Raw genomic sequence first — 23,598 nt, forward strand, 5'->3', positions numbered from 1 at the left:
AGAGAGAGAGACTAGCAAGGAAGGACCCGGGCGGCCTGGCCGGAGTCCGGCTTGCCGGGATCAGCGTGCAGGTGCGGAAAGCAGGCTGCAGTTGGGTCCCGCGGCAGCGCGCTGGGGGCCGCCGGCTGCGAGGCGCGGCTGCGGGCGGCAGGAGGCAGCGTCGGCCCAGGCGGCGCGGCCGCGAGCTAGCGAGCCAGCGCGCGGTGATGTCAGTGGCGGCCCGGCTGGCAGCAGCCAGCACTTCCTGTATAAAGGCGGGCGGGCTCGGCTGCAAACCCCACTAGCCAGTGTCAGCCTCTCGGCGGGAGGAGGAGGGAGGAGGCAGAGGAGGAGCAGGGGGAGGGCTGTCAAATTCGGGAGCCAGATTCTTCTCCCTTCCCCTGGCAATCCCTTCCGCTTCCCCGGCTCCTGGCGTGACATCTGCAGACCGGGGACCTGTATGTGTGTGTTCGAGAAGGAGCGGAAGAATGGCAGTGCTCAAACTCACCGATCAGGTAGGGGGCGGCGGCGCTGGCGGGCGGGACGCGCGGGCGCGGGGCGGTGCGGAGCCCCGCGGGGGGATGGGGGCGCGGCACAGAGCGCGCCCGCGAGCTGTTTACTCGCTGCGCGGGGAGGAGTGTGTGCGGCCGCCGGGCGCCTCTGAGAGCCGGCGGCTGTGGCTCTCCCCGCTGCGCGGTCCCGCCCAGGCCATCGCAGCAGTGCGCTGGGCTCCGGTGCCTTGATGTGCCGGGGACTGGGGAAGGGTCCGCCAGCCCCTGGGGCAGCCCAAGCACTGGTGCGCCGGTGTGCACGCGGATGTGCGTTGTACACGGGTCATCACTAGGCAGGGGGAGGGGAGGCTGGAATGCTCCTCCGGCTCCTACAGTGCTGCGCAGCTTGGGCTTCGCCGGCCCGCGGCTGCCCAGGAGCTGCTCTTTCACGCTGGTGGGAGGAGGACAGTGGACGCTGAAGGAGAAAGGATCGCAGCCTGGGACCCCTCCTCAAGCCAAGCAGGAGACCCGCACAGACTGCCGTTCTCAAGTGGTTGGGTTGTCTTTATCCGTTTGATTTGACATCCTGACTTCCTCTTTAGTTGCCCGGAGGCTGTATGTGAGGCTGTGTGTGCGTAGTGCGGGATGGGGACACTTGGAGTGCGCTCTGGGCTCTGGCTGGTGTCTGAGTGATAGGTGAAGATGGGTCTGAGGCTTCAGTTCCAGGCAGTGGGTTTATGCCTATGTCCATCAGCTTTGTTGCTTTCCTTGCTGAGACACCACACGGGGCAGCTCTAGAGTCCTGGCTAAGAGAGGTGGAATTATTTCCTGAATCCAACTGACAGTTCTTGCTGCAGATCCATGGGATGACACCACCTCTCCCTCCCTTTGCGGACTCTGCTGCTCTTAGGATACAGAACTCACAATCGCCCAACCAAGTTACACGACAAAACTCTTTGCATCTCTTCTCACAAAAAAAAGGAAACAGCTTCCTCCTCCCTGCCCATCCCCTCCCATTTATTTGTGGATAGTGAAATGAACATTGTTTTGGGGGCCCTAGTGAGAGGCAGTCTTGACTATGATGCATGGGGTCAAATGTGCCTGCCCTTGTATTATATTAAACATTTCAAACTTCTGGAGTGGGTTGCATCTGGTTCCTCTTTTCTTTTCTGGTTAGGATCCATCTAGTATCCTGCAACTTAAATGCAATGATTGAAAAAATATTTGCAATGATGCTCTGTCCTTTAGAATAAAAGTTTCTGGTTTGTTTTCCCTAAGTATTCACAGGTTCCTTCACCCCTTGGAAAAGGTGCATAAGTCTATCTTTTTTTGGGAGGATGCATAAATCATTTAGTTAAAACTCATGCTATCATAAAATTTTAGAAGAAAGAACAGCATAATTGTGATGAATATACTTGTTCTTATTGGTTTCTGAGCATTTAAAAGTGTTTGTAAGTTGATATTTGGATTCGTCTACCTTTTGTTCCTATGCTTTGACAACTGTTGGACATTTGCTTTTTTTTTTTTTTTTTTAAATCTTACCGTTTTAGTGTGCACTTTGCTGGTATACATTACTATCCTTGCTATTAATTTTTAAATCTGCAAAGTACAAAAAAAATGGTCCTAATAAGCATTATTATCACACATGAAAGAATTTCACATAGACTTTTAGAGTTGTAAGGATGGTAAAGCTGATCTCATCAGAATCTCTCACTTTCTAAATGAAGAAGCAGATCTGCAGAAGGGAAGCAGTTCTTCCCCAAGGACCATAGCTATTTACCTGTAGATCTGGAACCAACTCCTATCTCCTGTCTTCCAGCCTCCTGTGCTTTCTGCTAGAGTTTGTAAAAATTACCAGATGTGTTGAAAGGGTTACAAGAAGCCACTCTTTCTTAAATCAAGATATCAAGACCAACTCTAGTGCAAAGTATATTACAAAAATAAATAAATAAATGAAGAAAGAAAGAAAGAAAGAAAAAATACTACTGGTCTTAGAAAGAAAGGAAGTTATTCTACAGGGCTTATCAGTAGGATTTTCAAAGATGTTTGTCTTATGTTTCTAAATTATCTCCTTCCTTCCCCCAGTAAACTAGAATTGCTCTGGAGAGAAAGAAAGAGATGCACAAATTTCATTTGTGCAAATCTGGGGAGTTCTAAGATTCAAGAACATCTGATAATTGCCGGTCTGTCTTGGGACAAGCCTTTAGGAGACTGTGTGGAGGTGGTCTAGGCAGGGTGGTGTGGGGTGGTGAGCAATGGTGGTTTCTGTTTCTTTAGGCCAGATAGTGTGTTTTTCTTTCCTTATATAGTCTTACTTTTTCTGTCTGAAATTCAGTTCTTAGAAGTTGGTTCTTAACCTCACGTACTTTCTTTGACAACCCTTTGGTTTGAGCTCTTTCTAGAAGAGTTCTGTTCTATCACTGTGGGGAGGTACTGTACCTGTTTGGAATCCCTGCCTTAGAGTTTGTAGGAGAGAGCCTGCTCTCCTCTTAATGATTGTAAGACAACCATTTCTTCATTCCTCCCCCTTTTGTTAAATTTGTGAGGTGAATCTATCTTTATGTGCCATTCTGGAGATTAAACCCAGGGCCTTGTGGATAGTAGGCAAGTGCTCCACCACTGAGCTATTTCCCTATCCCTGAATCTTGATTCTTGCCACAGCTTTTGAATTTTTCTTTTGAGGATACAGTCTTGCTGTTAATAACCTGAGTGTCAAGTTGTCTTAGTTTGTCTTTTTTTATTATTAATTTGTTTTTCAGTACTGGGGATAGAACCCAGGGGTTCTTTACCACTGAGCTATATCCCTAGTTCTTTTGTTATTGTGAGATAACACAATAAGTTGCTGAGGCTGGCCTCCAACTTGTGATCGTCTTGCTTCGGCCTCCTGAGTCTCTGGGTATACAGGTATGCAGTCAATCCTGCAGTGATATCTCAGTCATGCCAGAGAAGGAGCATGCCTTTTTCTAACTGTTTTGGAAAGTAAAAAGTAAGTGGGAAGGGAGAGGCCATTGTGGTTTTTAGTCTTTTTTTTAAACTATGAAAAGGAACTGGGAGCTATTGCTACAAACAAACTTGTCATTTTGCACTTCTGCATTTGTAACTGTGTCTCTTCTGTTTTCTTCTTTATAGGACATATACCATTTTTCTTGCACAGTGTTAGGGAGATCAACCATCCTAGTTCACCTGGTTTCTACCATTTTGTGCTAAAACTGGGAGATTTCCAGGCGGACTGGGAGAAATTGGTTACCCTTTGCATCATAGAACATTCTCAAACTATGTGATTAACATAATAGCATAATTATTTCCTCATTGGTGGGCATTAAGACATTTATATCTTTGGAAAAGTGAGATAGTTGTAAGTTTGAGACAGAAGGTTTTTATCACATACACATGTAACACAGTTTGGCTTAAGAAAGCCTTGAAACGTTTTGCAAATTGATTTGGTCATTGAACTTTTTTTGAGTGTTCCTTATGTCTTATAGTTAAGTCATTGCAGTGATTTAAATGTGTGGTCATAGCTTTAGCTGGGCTTCTTCTCCACCCCCCTCCCCCAATTTTTTTTCCCAAAGTTATAAAATCAGGATGATAAGTTCTTTTGGACTTCTAAAATTTGCTAGTGGCAGCAAAACACTACCTGCATCTCTGTGAAGGCTGTCGGCAGACAAACTGCTTCAACTGCTTCGGCAGGTGGCTCTTTTGGAGCTTCCTGCCTGGAGGCCTTCTGGTTTGGTGTCCCTTTGCCAAGTCCTAGCTCACCCTTGACTCACCCACCTCTTTGCCAAAGGCTGTGGCTGGCAGCTGTGGCAGCAGCAAGAGACTAAAAATCCTATAACTCTGAAAGCAGGATTTCCACTCCATATAGTGTGGGGCTCTGGGACATGCTGTGTATTATACTGGGCTGCCCTTGTCCTTCCATTGGTCCCTAGAGCATGGTCGTAAAGCAGGCACTATGCTGCAATCCAGCCTTCACAGAAGAAGCGAAAGAAAGGCTTTACTTTTTGGACCCTTGTTTGGTTGTTCTGTGACCTAGGCACATGGTTTGGGGAACTTAAGGCTGGTATTTCATGGCCTCCGCCTAATAGTGGCCTACATTTATTGTGCCCTTATTGTATGTTGGGCCCTTGCTGTGAATCATCTCTTTCCTCATAGTCACCCTAGGAAGTAGGTGGTGGTGTGATTCTCATTTTATAGATGCGAAAACAAGAGTAGGGAGGCTAATTGACTGGTTCAAGGTCACACGCCCAGTAAGTGATTGAGCACAGTGTCCTACCCTGGCAGTCTGATAGCACAGGTGCGGCTTTGACCACAAGGCTATACTTTTCATAGTTGAAGGGGCAGTGCAGACATAGGCTAATGGACACCCACTCTTATTTACAGGCAAGACATTGGATAAGCTGCATTCTCGGTATTCCTCCTACCTGTTAGGGTCAGACCCATTTCTGTTAGAATAAGGAGCTGCTCTGAGGCCTCTGCTCTTGCTTGGTGTGTGTATGGGTTATGCCTGGCTTTTGTCATTAAACCTTGCCACCTCCCTACTCTGATGAATGGTGTGTTGGTAGCTTGGTGATTTTTTTTCTTGCTTATATTTTGTATAACACACAAACTAATCATCGTAGGAGATCAGAAAGCTAGATAAGTATAAAGACAACTCATTGAAGCTATCCAAAGTCTTTATACTCAGAGATAACTACTTCTGACATTTTGATATATTTTCTTCTAGTTTTCTGTTTAGGTATCCAGGTACAATTTTTAAACTTTCCTTGTGGTAATATCAGTATTTTTCACTTGTGTACATAGCTGATATCTATGTTCTCTTGACCAGTGGCTTTTCTAAATAATCTCATGCTTCTCTTACACGCACCATTGGCTGCTCTAGCTTAAGTCCAGCATCAGCACAAGAGGCCTAGCTAACCCTGGGTTGGTTGAACCTATTAAAAAGAGAAGAGTTCAGCCTTTACTTCCTTTTTCTATAAATGGAGAGTGAACATAAACTCAGAAAATGTATAATCATTGTACCAGAAATAGGACTGAAACATTCTTTAAAAAGATTTATATATTTTGATGATGTAAATTCTTTAGGCTGGAGTATAACATGAAATAAATTAAATAAGAAGGAGCTACAAATATCCAATAATCCTGTGGTTTTTTCAAACTTGTTTAAGCTATGCCCCTCTCTTTTGTTTTTCCTAAAGAAAATCCCATATTAAAGCTAATATATTAAAAAAGATGGGCCAAAATTGTGGTCCTGAGGCCTTTTAAAGGCTTCTTGGGGTTTAGTATTATTTGAAATTATTTAGTATTATTTGAAAGACCCTTTGAATGGGAAAACTACTGGTGACTGGCGCTGTGTGTGTGTGTGTGTGTGTGTGTATGTGTGTGTGTTTTACACATCATGTATACAAACAGGAGCTATATAGATTTAGGATGACCATGGAATTTTTAAAATTTAAACGAGGACACTTTTGAAAATGCTAGGGGGTACTATTAAGCTGGGAATTGGACATGAACCAGGACTGTCTAGGTCAACCTGGACATTTGGTCACATATAGAGTCATACATTGACTCTTATGTTTGCTCATCTCAGACTTGATGGTGACAGTGAACTAGTTTGACCAGCAGACTCGTCTTTCTCTCAAGTCAGGTCTACTCGGTAGCAGGTATGACAAAGACTGTATCATTGCCTTATGCAAGGTCAGGATTAGAAAAAGGCTCCGTCTCACGCAGAGGCTCTGATTAGTTGGTCACAGGGTTGCAGAAGCAATCTGGTAGAAGCCTTCTGACTCTTGTAGACAAGGATGGGGGACAGTGGGAAGATCATCAGCATTTGCTGAGGGCATAAGACAAAGGAGTCAGCCTAGGTTGGACATTAACCAACACTTGGCACATGGGCTTCAGGTTCCTCTTTGTCAAATGAAGACATTGAACTGGTTGCCCTGAGGGTGCTTCAGCTCTTCTCTCTCTGTGTGATTCAGGCCTTGTCCTGGAGGCCTGTGTGATAGTCTTTCTTACAAATGGTTTATGAAGGGTATATTTGCAGGTAAGCCCTAATTTGGCTGTCCAGGTAACAAAGTCAAACCATCTACTTCAGGTTCCTGAAGAGGGTTGTAACCACATTCTATGATTTAGGAACTGATTCTTATTCTTCCCCCTATTTTAATCTATGGATAATACAAGATCATCTATTTTATAGATTATTCTTTCATTACTCTTTTATTTACATCTTATTTGCCTCTGGCTATTTTCAGAAGTTGAAGGGAGCAGACACTTTTTTTCTTATCAGTGTTCATGTTTGTCAAAATATTGATCGCCAAAGAGGCTGAAGTTCATGAATCTAGTGTTAAATTATGGTATTTATAACTTTTTAGGGATTGTTTCATTTGCCTCCTCTGTTGAAAAATTGTCTAGTATTCTATTAATTAAATAAATAAGAAACGTATGACCTCCTTTTGGGCTGCTTCAGGCTTTATCAGCCAATGTTTGCTTGTATTTCTTGGCTTTCACATGCCTGGAGTTTGCCTCACTCTTGCCCCAGTGAGTTTTAACCAACTCACTGTAACCCTCTAGGGTATCTTTAATACCAAAAGAACATATTGCTCCAAGGAAGCTTCTAGAGCTCTAGTAATATTAGGGAGATTTGTAGAAACATCTGTTTGTGGCCCAGACACGGAAATTTAATCATAGTTCTAACCTGTCTTTAAACTTTTAATATTAATTTGATTTTGTTTTGCTTTGGTTCATTTAAATGAATAACACTAGACTGGGAATTAGAAGACTTTTATTCTACTTATGATTCTTATAATGATCTTATGACTTTGAGCAAGTCCTAGCCTTAGTTTCTTTGTGCATAAAAAGAGGGTGGAAGGTAGAGAATCCATTCAATTCTTTGAAGCTTTATCTAACATTCTCAGCTTCCCACAGACCTCACTGTCAATCTTTTCTCAACTTATAGAATTTGACTTGAAAAAGTCACGGCCTTCCATGAACTTCTGATCTCCCTCAATGGCAGCATTAGAGTTTCCCAGGTCTGATAAATACAACCTGACTTTTATGTAAGAGTCAGGGGTCCTTGCCCCAAGAATGGCATCTTCTGGGATCTCCAGGATCCCAGCCTGGATGTGGGGACATAACACTCCCGTGGTTGTTCCCAGCGTAGTCCTTTGGGAATTTTCTTGAACTTCTTGCAGGGCAAGAGGCACAGTCCTCGCAGACCTCCCTGCTGTGTCTCGTGAGCTGTGGTGAGCTGGGGCCCACTTTAGCCATCCACAAGTGCCCTGGGTTCTTCCAGGCAAGATGCTGCTCCATTGAGCTCCACGGTAACCACTGGGTCTTACAAGTCTGTTTCTCAGCTGTTGACGTTGGGTACAGTTGACAGGGGAACTACAGACTTCCTCAAGGACGGAAGGAAATTTCTATGTGCAATCACCAGGCTCTAATGTGTAGATATGGTCTGGTTTCTGTGGAGGAGGCTTGTTTTGGTGCCTAAAACAGCTTAAGAGGAAGAGAAAGTTTGGAAAGTAAGCAGAGGAAAAGGGTAAGGATAGAACCTGAGGCAGAAATTCAGGTTACCTGGGACAACCAGTAAGAGTTAAACAATGGCCCAAAGGGGCTGATACCGGTACCCAAGGGATGAGCAGGATGGTTTACTGAGCTTGCATTTGGGAAAGAAGATATTAAAATTCATATTTCTTTTAAAGTCATTCCTGTAAGCTTTTATTTTTAATGTATTTTTAGTACATGTTATATGCTAGTACCATATAGTCTTTTTGGCTCTACTTTTTACTTTTTGCCCGCTGACCAAACCACCACCTGGATTATTATGGCAGCCACCTGACTGGTCTGGCCTCACCTGATCTCGGCCCCTACACTCTATTCTCAGCATAGCTGTAAGAGTGATGGGACTCAGATCATGTCACTCCTCTGCTCAAAACCCTCCAGTCTCACACAGTAAAGGCTAAGGTTGTTGTATGACCTATTAACCCCTCTACCTGCAGTCCTCTCTACCTGCCCCTACCTCCTGGCATCTCAGCTCCAGCCACTGTGGCCTGAATATGTCAGGTGCCTCCTACTTCACAACCCTTGCAGTTCCCTTCGAAGCTCTTCTCCAGGTATGTGCACGACTCCCTCCCTTCCTTCAGGTCTCCTCTCAGATATTACCCTCTCAGTGAGGCTCTCCCTGACCACTCTAGTTAAAATGACCACCCCCTATTTCCTGTTTGTCTTTATTTTTCTTCATACTAACTAGATCACATATTTACCTATGACCACCTTCCTTTTAAATAAAATCTTATATATAGGAGAGAGAGACAAATAATAGGGCAAACCAAAAATTTTTTTTGGGGGGGTTGGGTTAGTTCATTCACTACTGTGTCTGTAGCACTTAGAACAGTGTAAGGCACATAATAAATGCTCAAATAGTTAAATAATTGAAATAAATATGTAAGTACATATACACTAATATACATATATATGAATACTGGATTTTCATTCAAACAAAATTAAAAATAATTTTTTCCCTATTAAAAGACAAAAGATCATATATCATCTTTTCTGATTATACTTCTCCACTTTTTAAACTGGGCTTTTAAACTGGTTAGTGATGTAGTTGATTCTGAGTAAATTCTATTTTTTTTCCCCTCAAGGTAAGTATCAGGGTAACACTAGGGGAAGGGAAATGTTGATCCTAAATATTATGGAAAGGGGTACACATATTCATGCAAAAGGGATCCCCTGTGTTTTCAATCATGCAAAGAATGTTTAAGAAGCGTTGTCTATCTAGCAATGACTTTGCTGGGGCTCTCTACTCCCCTTCTTCCTACAAAAGACAAGAATAGGTCAGAACAGGTACAATAAAATAGTTAGAAACCACACATAGAGAATTGGAAATGAGGAGCTAAGACAGTAATTATTTTCTATGCAATTTAATTCTAACAACATTTCTGTGAGAGAGAGAGCTGACCATCATTTCATTTTATAAATGAGGAAAATGAAAACTGAGAGTTTAACTGTTTTTTTTCCAGTCCTGGGGGTTGAACCCAGAACCTCATGTATCTCAGACAAGCACCCTATCACTGAGGTACACACTGCCTCCCAGCTCTTTTAAAAAAATATATTTTGAGACAGGGTGTTGCTGAGGTTGGCCTCCAACTTGCAATCCTTCTGCCTCAACCTCTGAATGAGCTGGGATCACAGGGGGGTGCCACCACACCCAGTGAGATTAAGTAATTTGTTTAGGTTCTATGACGCTGGGAGTCACACCTAGGTAAAGCTTGACTCCAAGGTGCACATCCTTAACCCATATACTCTTGGTTTCCTGAAGAAGGTGTGGTAACACAAGAGGCCCTTTTTCTCTTGGAGTTCATGATTTAGTTAGAGAAATGATATTAAATACCTTCTTTCATGGAAGACTGTCAAATGTTTATGGAATACAGGTGACATACGAAACAACTATTAAACCAGGTGTACTGTAGTTGTAAACTATATTTGGGGTACTAATTAGGAACTATAGGAGTCCAGAGATGGGCAGAAACATTAAGAAAGACTTCAGGGAGCTAGAGGGAGTTCAACTAATATTTGAGGAAGGGAATGATTTAGGCAGCAGTTGGGGGTGAGTGACATGCTATGTACCTGTCAGGTAACCTATGAACTGAATTTACTGAGGCATAGGGTTCTTGTTAGGTAGAAAGAAGTGGGAAGTAAAGAAATATCTAATATCCAAAGTGGAGGGCAGGGGATATACTGAGGGTAGAGTACTTGCCTAGCATGTGTGAAGCCCTGGGTTTAATCCCCAGTACTGCAAAACAAACAAGAAACTCAAAGTGGATAGGAGAGGTATTTATACATTAATAGATCTTTCTTATAAGGTTTTCTGATAGGTACTGTGTCTTCTTCTGGAAACTTGAATTAATGAGGTTTGTGCATGATTTTTTAAAAAATATATTTTTAGCTGTAGATGGACACAGTACTATTATTTATTTATTTTTATGTGATGCTGAGGATTGAACCTAGTGCCTCATATGTGCTAGGCAAGTGCTCTACCACTGAGCTACAACTCCAGCCCATTGTGCAAGATCTTTTATAAATTAACTTGTATCTACCTTGTTCCAAATAATATTGAAACATAAGGTAAGGTGAGACTTCTTGGGTCCTTCTGTTTCCGTGATACCCCCAACTTAAATAGATTGTTGCGTGAATTACTTGTCATGGTAGCGTTTCATGGACAAACTTGTACTCTGGAATAGCAAGGACTTATTAAAAGAGCTTGGATGGTTTCTGTAGTATAGGACATTGATGGGATATGTAGTAGGTCTGGAGATAGGTTGTTTTTAACCTTATAATTTTTTTAAAAAATAAAAAAAAATTACCTTGCAATATCTAGATAATGGGAAATCAACAGGAAGAAAATGTCTTCGTTTTTTTAAAAAGATAAAATCAGTTGCAAGAAATAAAAAGATGAAAGAGAAGGGAAATATAAATACATAGATTAAAAGATAATTTAAAAGCTGATTGTCATGAGTAGGTTTGGATTCTGATTTAAATAAACTTAAAAAAACATACTTCTATAAAAAAAACTGGGGAAATTGAATATCTATTAGACATTTAATTATTAAAATGTGAATATGATGATGTAGTGGTTCCACGTTAAAAAAAAAAAATAAAAGAAGACAGGCCACTAGCACACCGCTGTAATCCCAGCGGCTCAGGAGGCTGAGACAGGAGGATTGTGAGTTAAAAGACAGCAACAGCAAGGTGCTAAGCAAGTCAGTGAGACCATCTCTAAATAAAATACAAAAAAGGGCTGGAGATGTGGCTCTGTGGTTGAGTATCCCTGAGTTCAATCCCTGGTACCCCCCGCCCCCACCCGTGCACACAAAAAAGAGACCCCTTATAAAACAAGAAACAAACACATACACACAAAAAACTTCAGCAGTCTGATTAAGTCATTGACCATTCCTTCTGGAAGCAATTTCTCTTTCTTTTTACTTCTTCCTGCTTCTTTTTGGCTCCTCCAAAGCTCTCCGTTCTCATTTCATAGGATGTCTTTAGTAAAATTATTAGAGTCCTTTTTGGTTGTTGAAAAAAGCAAATGAATCTGCTAGTTTTGCTGTCTAAAGTAATATGCTTCTGAGCTGGTTGTGAGGTCCACGTTGATTGGCTTAGCATCAGTCCTTTGTAATTCCAGCCAGATATTGAGCATCTGTCTTGAGATCCTAGCTTGTGTGCTTTTAGGAAGACCTAGACTTGGTTTGTTCTTTTAAGGTATTCCAGTGTAAGATACTTGGATTAATTTAGGTATTAGAGTTGATCCACCATTTTGTTACCATGGATTTTTAACTATGTTTTATAGTTTTAAAGGGCAGTGAGAAGTTACAAAGTCTCAATTCAGTAACCCAGCTGCCATGCCTTAGTACTCAGGAAGTGGGTATTTGTTGTTGCCTTCAATGGTTTCAGTGTAAAGCTTTAGGGCAGGCTGAAATATCTTTATTTCTACATGTAAAATTCTTCCACAGCCTTCTTAACAGAGCCCAGATTTTAAGAATACTGTAGACCATAAGCTTAAGAAATGGCCAACTGCCACTTGAGTAAATGATACTGTCATGAGTAATTTAGAAAGCATGTGACTAAGATACTTGGAGTCTCTATGTAATTATGTCTTAGGGCCTGTGAGGTGAGTGTAAGGTTTCCTTGTTGGTGTTCCCTTCCTTAGTAGAGGGGAAGAAACAACCTTCTAAGGAGCTCTGATTTTTTAGCAAAGGGTCTTATATCAAGGTTCCAGGGTACTGTACTTTGGTACATATGCTGTTAAAAACACCATGGCATCTTATTTGAATAGTTTTAAAAAATATTAGTTGAGAGTGATATAGCTGAGAGAATACTAAAGTTGATGTCTTCACTAGTTGTATCTGGCTTTCTGTGACCCAACTTTCCTCAGCTGTAAAATAGGTTTAATAACATTTGCTTCATGGGGAAGTTGTGACAATAAGGGGAGATTTGTACATCAAGTGGCCATTTGTTGGTTCTCAAATGAATGATCACTGAATTGGACTGGCTCCTTGGGTGTCAAATCAGAGAAGACCAGTTCTTTAGGCCAATTTCAGCTCTAGAAGAATATGATTTTAGCTTCTTTTTTTTTTTTGCTTTAAATTTTATTTTTGCTTTATCTGGTCTTCTTTCTAACTTAAATAACATGGGTAGAAAGAGTTTGAATTGGGTCCTACAATTTCAGAGAGTGCTTTTCTTTTATTTTGGTATTATCATGTCAATTGATTTAGTTTATTTGACAGAAGAATCTTATATTTAGATAGATGTAGTAGGATAAATGTGTGTCGAAACGATTTGGGGGAGTGTGTAGTCATTCTTAATTTAAGTTTTCAAAAAGAACTCTGAAAACTACAAGAATGCCACTTCCTCTTCACAGAAGCATAACTGTTTTTTTTTTTTTTTGAGGAAGTGCATAAAAGCAAAATAGTTTGATAGAACAGTCTTCATAAAGTCATCGTGAAAGGAGTTATCATGGCAGAATGTCTAAAAAGCATTGCAAAATTTCAAGTCTTGAGTGAATATGTAATAGGTATAAAACCATAAATGTTTCTGGGAAAAAACTGATTAAAAAAGTCAGATGAAGTACATATTGTAAAATATCATTTTAATTTGGGATTTTTTTTTCTTTTAGAACTACCGGATGTTATTTAATGAGGTTATGTATGTGTGTGTGTGTGTGTGTGTGTGTGTATTTTAGCTCTAAAAACATATTTCAGCTTCTCAGTGGAAGTATAGAGCAAAATAAAAAGGTTGTAGGAAAATGATAATGAGAATTGGTACCAAAAAAAAAAAAAAAAAAAAAAAAAACAACCAAAAAGTGAAATAAAGATGGAAGAAAAACTTTTTTTTTTTTTTTTTTTTTTTTTAAGGAGGAAGGAATTAGGAATGGGAAGGAGGTTGACTGTGTTAGTTTTTGAGGTGGGTATTAGACATGCTCTTGAACTTTAAGTTGGATTGGTTATCACCTGCAATAATTGGCATTGATCACTGCTCTTCAGCCACAATTACATTCTTTTCTAGGTGTTGTAGGATTGCAAAGTGGAGATTGTTACTTACACTGCAAACAAAAAATGACCAGAGCTGTGCAGCTCAGAAGGCTGAAGAGACCAGGCCGATGGGTCTGTGACCTCCTTCCACTAATATATCAAGAACCTTCAGTTTGGGTATTGTGACCAGCATAAGAGAGATCATTGTACACAGGGTTAAAGGAAGGCATTGGGGCTACTATGACTATAATCTGTGACGTTCCTGTGACAGTTCTAGTTTTAAGTTCTCCACCTCCTGTTCTGATCTGTTGAACTCAAAAGGACATTTTTTTTTCATTACTACTTTATGTTTTCAATCAGTCTTCCAAGGACAGAATAGTAATTCTCTTAGATTTGTTCTGCTCTGAATTGGCTGTTAGACCCTGCCCGTCATTACACCTCTCTGGGCCTCAGTTTCCCCTAAGAAATGAGGCTGTTGTTTTAGATTATTTTGTGGCTGCTCCGGTTTTCTATACCTCTAATCCAGGTTTTGGCAGACTATTGTCTGCGGGCCAAATTTGCCCCGCCACCTGCTTTTAAATGGCCCATGAGCCAAGAATGATTTTTGCATTATTAAATGGTTGAAAAGGATCAAGAGAAAAATATTTTGTGACACACAAAAATTTAATATATGCAAATTTCAGTGTCCATAAATAAAGTTGTATTGGAACATGTCCTCCCTGGTTTGTTAACGTATCATCTGTGCCACTTTCAGGCTGGGTTTGTTAATGTATCATCTGTGCCACAGTGGAGCTGGGTAGTTGTGACAGAGATTGAAGGGCTGGCAAAACTGAAAATATTTACTATCTGACCCTTTACAGAAAACTCTTGCCAATCCTTGCTCTAACTCCCAAGCAGACTTGGGATCATGCTCTTCAGAAATTGAGTGCTATACTTTTAGAGTCTTAGTGTTACCTGGGCTGTACTTTGATCTACATTTAATTAGATTAAGATGGGAATTCTTGCTGCTCTTTTCTCCAGGAGAAAGTAGAAGCTTAGTTAGCTTTCTTGGTATGCTTTTAATTAAAAAAAAAATTCTCTTTAAAACAATAGTTTGTTTGTACTCAGACTTCTCCCTCTAGGAACACTGTAGAGAAAGAGCCATATGTTTATATTTTAAATTACTTGCCTTTTAAACTGGTTTTTAGATTCCACATGTGGACCCTGAAACAGTTAACATGTACTTTTGATGCACTCAAAGGGCTCAGATGGGGAGGAGCCTGACTTCTTATATTTGAGAGTGAAACAGAAATCTTAGTGTTTTTTATTTACATTATGTGCTAAATGTTTAGTTTCTTTGGATAGACTCTTGATTAACATGGAGCTGGAAATGACTTCAGTTTTACAGAAAGATAATTGTACCTTCAAAATGTTTGTTTAAAGTTAACTATAAAAGGAAGTTAGAAATTAAATAATATGAATGCTGTCTATTTATCTGATATTTCCCCTTATTCTAGAAAGTTCTCTCAGGTGCTAAGTCTGGTGGTTTCTGTGGGAATTTTAAGTGTGTGCATGCATGTATATGTAAACACACATGTGTGTGGTTTCTAGTGTTCATTTCATTACAATTATAATGAGAATCTGCCTCCTGCTCCTGCACTTCTTGTCAGTTGAGTTATTATAAAACCCCTCCCAGGCCTGGAGTTCTGTTTGATCTTGGAAGAAGATGGGCACTTTGAACTGATTCGTTGGGGGCAGAAGGGAGGTCAATCAACACATGTTACCCTTCATCTAAACGTTACTTCATTTTTTTTTCTCTTCTGATTCATGAGAAAGGAAGAATTCAGACTAAAGATAGTTGTTTATGAAGAAGATTTGTAGAAACTAATGTAGCGTTAAGCTTTGGAAAGTATTGCCAGTGACATGGAACCTAAGCTCTCTGGAGACATATGCCATTTTCTGAACATTACAAATTATCTGGGGGGAGACAGGAGGTGAACACTGGGATTCCCATTTCCGTATGAGGGAAAACTGAGGCAAGTGGTTGTTACTTAACTTGCAGATTCTTAGTGGAGGTAAGAGCTCTTGTTTTCTCTGGTTCAGTTCAGTCTGAGGTGTATTTCATTTTCCTGTTCTGTTCTTAAACAGCACTTATAATTTCCCGAGTCATTTCTATGGTTATATTTAGGGTACAGCTTGAAACACTGTATAAACACCCTGGGATGGAACAGTGCAGAGTATGCTTGGGTAATCATTATGTAGTTCCAGTATCAAATCATGCATTATCCAGATTAGAATGTATCACTCACTCCTAAGTTGGTCTAGAAGAGGGAGTGCATTGTGTTCAGGGCCAAAAGGACATTGCCTCATTGCTCCCTTTTGGGTGAAGATCTTTGTGTTACACAGAAGACTGGAACTTACTGATAATAGTCCCCAAACACTAAGGCTTTCTCACCCACTTCTCCCCAAATACCTCCATATTGTGTTTTGTCTTCTCTTTTAGAATTTCATGAGAAGTATCTGGAATTGGCTCTCTGAAAGGAAGGTCTGTCAGAGGACTGTTTAGATGCATCTAAATGCAGATGTGTTTAATGAACACTTTCGCTTTCCTTCTTACATGCAAGGGGGCGAGTTTCTTCACTGAGCCTCTCACTTCTGGTTTTAGTCCATTTTTAGCCTCTTGATCAGTGTTTGACTTGGGAAAGTCAGAGCTAAACCATTCATTTGCTCTTCACTCCTTGGGGGGAAATGTTTCCATCTCTACTTTTTACCATGCTGGACTCTGGTTAACCCAGTCTAGATTAATAGTAACTGTTGAATGAATGAATGATCTCTTGCCAGTTTGTGCAACTGTTTTGCCTTTTCCATCATTCTTCCCAGTTTCTTATTTATTCTTCTGGGATCTTTACTATGAGACAGGAAGTAATTAATTTTTTGTTGTTGTTGTTGTTGTGTTAATTGCCCCAGTAAAAGGATTGGTGGTAGGAAATATTGCGATTTTTGTTGTTGTTTTAGGTGGAAATTTTTCTTGGTTAAAGTGTATAGCCAGCTGGGCAACGTGGCACATGCCTGTAATCCCTGTGGCTCTGGAGGCTGAGGCAGGAGGAGCGCGAGTTCAAAGCCATCCTTAGCAATAGCGAGGTGCTAAGCAACTCAGTGAGAATCTGTCTCTAAATAAATACAAAATAGGGCTGGGGATGTGGCTCAGTGGTTGAGTGCCCTTGAGTTTAATCTCTGGTACCAAAAAAAAAAAAAAAAAGTGCAGAGCTGAGAACTGTGGCTGATAGCTCAGTGTGTCATGACATGAACATGTCTGAAACAGCTTATCCCCAACACTTGTTAGTCAAGGAAATAGTACAGGAGCACATTTTTTGTTCATCATTTTTTGGTGTGTCCTGAGGATTTTAGACAGGCTTTAACTGGAACAGCTCTGCACAGGAACTCACTGTTAATGTAAGTACTTAGTGTAAAGCCTCTAGCTTAGTTGGGCCCTCAGGAGTCAGAGTGTGAGTCCTACCACTGATCCTGGGTGGACAGAGGGGGCCAACCTGGGAGCGTCTCACTGTAACATTTTTAGCTCCAACCCCTTCTTCCAAAAGATTTTATAAACTGTGTGTCCCTTGCATGTTTTTTAGATTGATGTCTTAAGTCTTTTATCATAAAGTTAGAAAGTTACAAAGGATGTAACTCCTGGCACAGTATAAATATTGATTTTTAAAAATGAAAACATCATATCACTTTTTGAAATGTATTGAATGGAATTTAAACACCAGTGTGATTTGATAGGCCCCACTGTCACTTAAAAAAAAAAAAAAAACTCATGAGCAAGCACTTCCTTGGTTTTGAAAATTTTACATTGTTCCTTTCCCTCCTTGAACTTACATTTTCATTGCATTTCCTTACATAAAATTTTATCCCAATGTGATACATTTTAAATACCTCAGCCTCCTGAGTAGCTGGCATTACAGGAGAGTACCAACTGGTCCAGCTTAGTGCTCTTTACATATATTCTCACTTAAAACTATTCTAAATGAATCAACCCCAATAACCTTTCTTTCACAATTTTTGTGTTTCTATAGGACGGTTCCATACTTGGTGAGAAGTCAGTTTTTTATATGTGAGAGTTTGGGCCATTCACCTCTCCAACATTTGAAACTTTATTTAGTTTCCCAAAAGACTTCCTCTCAGATATGTTAGATGAGGTCTCCATGCTCCTTATTACATTCCACTCTGTGCAACTGATCAAATAATAGCAGATGTAAGTGATGGTGCTAGATTTTAAAATTTGGTTAGAGCCTGATGTATTTGAAAGCTAACTTTTCACATTTGAATACTCATATCTTACTTTATAACTGATATATAGCAAACCAGTTGCTTGAGAGAGTATACATGATGGTTACTTGGTTGGTTTGTTGATCTTGGAATTAGGCAATGAATCCACTGGTGATATCCTAGATTGAAAATAGATATATTTGAGCAGTTACCTTATGATAAGTATGACAGAATAAAATTCAAAATGATTATGATTGTATGTATATGTTGAATGGATTTGTCTGGCTTTTCTGTGTATCATTCAACAACATCAAAATTGTTCTTCAGGGAGGACTCTGATGATTAGTGTTGCTGGTTCCCATCTTGCTCATCTCTAGACCAGACAGATATAGCCTCTCTGCCAAGGACTGTGTTGTCACGGTCAGGTCCTACTGTAGAACAGCTTTTCTTATACTTTTCCTTCTCTGTCTGTACGAGAATTAACTTCAGCTACTTTACCCATTTTGCTTTTCAGTTGGAATGTATGTACTATCATATTATTTAGGACATCTAAGAAGTATAAGCTCTTTCTTTCTTTCTTTCTCTTTTTTGGGTGCTAGGGATTGAACCCAGGGTCTTGTGCATGCAAGGCAAACACTTCTACCAACTGAGCTATGTCCCCAGCCCTTTCTTTTTTAATAGACTTTATTCTTTTTAAAGCAATTTTAGGTTCACACAGCAAAATTGAGTAGAAAGTACATAGAATTTCTGGATAGACTCTTCATCCTTACCAACCTCTCCATTATCAACAGCCTCCACCAGAGTGGTATGTTTGTTATAATTAATTGACAATATGTAATTATTACCCTAAATCCATAGTTAACATTAGGGTTCACTCTTGGTGTTGTTCATTCTGGGCTTTAACCAATGTATGAGGACCCACCATTATAGTATCATTCAGCAGTTTCACTCCCCTGAAAAATCCTATGTGTTCCACCTATCCATCCCTGTTGTCCCTCAAACCCTTTTAACCCTGGTCTTTTACTGCTTCTATAGTTCTATCTTTCCAGGCATACCATTAGTTGGGTACTTTCTTTTGAAAATGGATAAAATAGGATAAACATTTTTTTTAATTTAAAGGGATTTTAGAGATGTTCCATTCTGTGGCTTTTTAAAAAGAATTTAACCTTTATTTTTTATTTGTTTTTTTTATGTGGTGCTGAGGATTAAACCCAGTGCCTCACCCGTGCTAGGCAAGCACTCCATCACTGAGCTACAGCCCCAGCCCTCTGTGGCTTTTCATGCTTACCAAAGTTATAATTTTTCAACAGTTTGAATAGAAACCAACTTGTTCAGTTTCATAAGCCAAAGAAGTATTTTGCATGATTTAAAATCATGTTAAAAATTTCTGGGAGAAGTAAAGAAAAACATTAAAAAGAAAACAGAACTGAATCTAATGTATGAAATATGATAAGTCAAGAGCTTTGTAATGTTTTGAACAACCAATAAAAAAATTAAAAAAAAAAAAAAAGAAAACAGAAATTCTTTCTGTCCTTAGATACTCCTGAAAGAATTTTTAAGCCAATTTTGATTGCTATTTTGATAGCATTTAGGGAGATTTTAGGATTAAGCAAAATGAGATTGCTTTTAGATTGAAACCACTAATATTAAAAAGAAATATTCTCAGTTTTATTTTAAGATAGGACTGGAATCCATTGAGGCACAAGATGTTGGGGTACATAACATGCTTTAGTAGTGTCATGGAGAATCCTTTTCATGTGACAAATGATGACATTGGCCAGCCAACTGTAATGGTGAAATGGAAGTGCTTTGTTTCTGGTGACTAGCTTGTCTCTACTTTGTAGGTTGGGTTGATGGTCCTATCAGCTCACCCAGAATTAGCACTGGGCTCAGGCATTTTGGTAGATGTTGTAATGGTTGAATTACTTCTATTGGCACTCAGCGATAAAACTGGAAGACTTGATTTTGTCTGAAGTTTTCCAGAGGTGACCCCAGAATCTGATACTATACCATTCTATCAATCTCTTTAAGTTTTATAGAGGTTCTGTGTTAGCCACAATGAGGTTTTCTGCTTTCTTTCCTCTTTTTTTTTTCTTTTTCTATAATCTGTTCAACCAAGGTTTGTTTTACGGGAGCTTGTAACTAGGGCATGCCTGAGACTAACAGGGCCACTGGCTTTAGGGCTGTGACATTTGGTTGTTGCTGGCTTAAGAGGTTCTTGCTGATAGATGGAAGTCATAAAGCCACAGAAGGAGTTGGCTTCTTGAGAGAGTAAAAAAATCTATTTAGCATGTTTATGAGAAAATAGTGACAGTCATTACCCCATCAGAGGCAGGCATGAAAGCTCCAACATCCAACCAGAGTATCTCCCAGAGCTTGACAAGTTGCTTTAACCTGTGGCTCCCCACACTTGGAACATATTTCATCAAGTTGTCCCATCCCAGGTGGGCTGCTCTGTATGGATCAGAACTCAGAAGAGGAGCAGGTGGGAGCTGGATGCCACAGATAGCATTTATGGCATCAGACATGTTCCATTGACTAACTCTTGGCTATCACAGCCCCAGCCACACTCCTACAGAGAGAGGGTTTGTGGAACTCATTTATAGACTTTTTTTTTTTTTTTTTTTTTTTTTTTTAAAGATAGAGTCTTGCTTAGTTGCCCAGGCTGGACTCAAAATTGTGGGCTCAAGTGCTCAGCCTCCCAGGTAGCTGGGACTATAGGTACACATTGCTGCTCCTGCCTAACATTTTGTGTAACCTAAACTCCCTACATTTTATCACATCCTATAGAATGGATTGTAGATGAGCCAAAAATTGAACTAGAGACTAGTGGGTAATACTCAAACTTGCTCAGAGGGTAAAGTTTCTGGGTCGCCTTTGAAGTGCACGTCACTTAGAATGCCACAAAATTGGAGTCATATGAGAAAGGTCTTCTTAACCAGCACAACATGAGTTTCAATTTTAAGTATTGAAGGTCTTCATAACTTAAAACTCGACAATTTAGAAGTTTTAAAGGGATTGTATTTCTGGAATTTTGTTTAAATACACATACATGTGTATACACACATACACATACCCATGCATTTGTGGGTACACACATGTGTACACAATGTGGTTTTTGATTATAGGTTGCTTTAAGTTTTTATTTGACCATGTGGTGTAGGTACTAAGATTTGGAGAAATTAATGAGAGGACTTCAAAAGGAATATATGTATATATTTTTTCCTTTTAGAAATTGGGAAAAGACCTCCATTATGTGACTTTAGTGGCAAGTGAACTTGAACCTGGTTGTATTGACTTGCATCTTTTTATGTCACTAGGTATAGATATATGTTCCTCTTTGAAGATGCTTTGAGTCTTATATCAAATGCTTTATTTTCTCTAGAAAAGATGTAGACACCTCAATATTGTAAATTCCATTAAGGCATTATCTCTCTGCCCCCAACAGACTTAGTTCCCCATATTTTTAATCTGGCAAAGAGACAGTGTCTCTTTGTCTTTTTGGTAGATAATTGTCTTAACTTTCTATTTTTTTTTTTCTTCTTGGCAAAACAGGAGTCACTTAGCTTAACTAAAACTGAAAAACCATTATTAGCCCTTCTAAAAGGCATCAAACCCTAGGTAATTCCCATAATATTTCATTTTGAGGCTGGTGATTTCCCCAACCCAAGAACAGGTTAGTTTCTCTTGCTAGCACTTGGAGACTGGTGAGAGCAGCTAATGATGCTGTCTCAGATCTTGGTTGCCCTTGTCCAATACAGGACAAGTGACCCCGCACTATATGTGCTGGTTTAATGTTATTATAGTGAGGCCTGTTGAATTAAAAGAAAACATCCATTATGATGAAATCCTCTAGGGACAAACAAAATGAAATGCAGTTCATTTTTTAACCAATAAATATTTATTGGGTTCCATAAAATTTCATGCCAGTCTCTAGGCAGAGCCTCTGGATACATCTTTTAATACCTTTTCTACTGACTGTTCAATATTAATTTCTGTGTTTCTACATAAAGCAATTCAAGCAAAAAACTAATAGTGAAACAATTGGTAGCATGATATAGCTCTTTAATTACAGTAAATATTTAATGTTTCCTTACAAAATAATTGTATTCTTAACAGAATCCCAACTGTTGAAAGTGCAACAAATTAAGTACCTGATGATAATAATCAATTTCTAACATATTTAGTCCCCCCCACCCCATTACTCCTTGCTCCTGTCTCCTAAAGCCTCTCCAGCTAAGGTTTTGTTTTTTATTTTTTTAAAAATCTTTCATTACTAAAGTGTTCTTTACTTGAAATTCTTCAGCCCTGGTCTGGACACAATGCTGTCTCTCTAGTTTTATAAAATGGGGTAGTATAAGATTAAAAAAAAAAAAGTATGGAGAAGTACAATAGAAGAATAATGTTCCCTTCTTTTCAGTGAATTAGGAATTATTAGCACACACACACAATTATTAGCACACATTATTAGCACAGAAAGGAAAAAAGAATCATTGAGATTGGTAACATGTGACTTTAACTGGTAAAATGAACGTGTCCATTAGGGATTGACCAACTTGGGTAGCTGGGTTTATCAAGTGACAGTGAAACCCCTTGGGGTCTTTTACTTTCAAGCTAAACTTGAGTGCAGTTCCTACTCCACCAAAATGTCATCAGTGACTGGCTTAACAAGGACCACGGATATCGCATCGCAGTCGCCCAAGTTTTCCTCACTCCGCCTCTCCATCCCCACATAATTTGCTCTGACAGATTTTAAACCATGGCGTCAGCTTGAGATCTGTTTCTCTGTAAGCTTGTGGTTCAGCACAGGTAACTGAAAACAGATGTGCTGAGCGAAAACTCCACTGGTTTTCTTAAGCTTTTGGTGATTTGGGGGTGGGGAGTGAAACTGCCTTTTACAAACCCTTTGTGATTTTGTTATATGTGCAGTTTTCTGATCTCAGCAATGTCTGCCCACGTTCTATCCAGATGCTTTCTGGCAGGGATTGCTGACTTAGGCGGAGAGGAACCATGGCCCCCTTTTCTCTATGCTAATCTCTTTCTCTCCTTGCCTGTTTCCTGTCTGTGGACAGCATGTGGCCCTCTGGGACCCAAGGTGATTTTCTGACCTAGCAATCACCTGTTAGGATTCTTCTGTTAAACATCATTAAGTGTATTCAACAGCCCTGACAGAGTGAAGTGCCAGTCCTGTTACTCTGTCTAGTCCCAAAGAGGAGGCAATACTTGGACAGAAAGAGAGAGAAATAAGTGTTTTAAAGTGTTTGGTAGCTGGGAGCAGAGGTACATGCCTGTAATCCCAGCAGCTCGGGAGGCTGAGGCAGGAGGATTGCAAGTTCAAGGCTGGCTTCAGCAACTTGGCAAGGCCCTAATCTACTTAGTGAGATTCGGTCTCAAAATGAAAATTAAAAGGGCTGGGGATGTGGCTCAGTGGTTAAGCATCTTTGGATTCAATCTCTGGTGTGTGTGTGTGTGTGTGTGTGTGTGTGTGTGTGTGTGTCTTGTAAATAATAAGTACTGGTACTAGGATGAGTGTCCAGGGGAGACAGCATCTGGGCAGGATGTCACCTGAAAAGTGACTTCCTGGTGGATATGGGATTGGAGCTGGGTTTTAAATGCCTCATAATAGGACAAACTGGGAAGAAGGAGGAAGGGAGCAATTGGGGACAGAGGCCAGCACAGGAAGGTATAAAAGAAAGGCCTGCAGACGGTTTCCAGGAGCAGCTGAATGAACAATTCGACCTCAGCAGAGAGTTTGTAAAGGCAGCAGTGGGGAACTGAATTGTATAATTGGGGTGCCAGTTTTTAGAGGCCCCTTAAAACCCACTACAGAATTTGGGGTTCATCTCACTGGG

General features: G+C 40.1%; 1 protein-coding gene across 4 annotated transcripts in view; it reads left to right on the top strand.

The window, feature by feature from the left end:
• The first annotated feature begins 326 nt into the window (after nt 1-326).
• Ankrd44 (ankyrin repeat domain 44) overlaps nt 327-23,598 on the top strand; it is a 295,099-nt gene continuing 271,827 nt past the window's right edge. For all 4 annotated transcript variants that reach the window (XM_076865519.2, XM_076865521.2, XM_076865520.2 and 1 more), the window contains exon 1: nt 327-494. In XM_076865519.2, coding sequence (XP_076721634.1) covers nt 468-494 — 27 coding nt within the window. In that variant the 5' untranslated portion in view covers nt 327-467. The remainder of the gene's footprint in view (nt 495-23,598) is intronic.

Source organism: Callospermophilus lateralis, chromosome 9, assembly GCF_048772815.1.
Source record: "Callospermophilus lateralis isolate mCalLat2 chromosome 9, mCalLat2.hap1, whole genome shotgun sequence".
Taxonomy (NCBI): Eukaryota; Metazoa; Chordata; class Mammalia; order Rodentia; family Sciuridae; genus Callospermophilus; species Callospermophilus lateralis.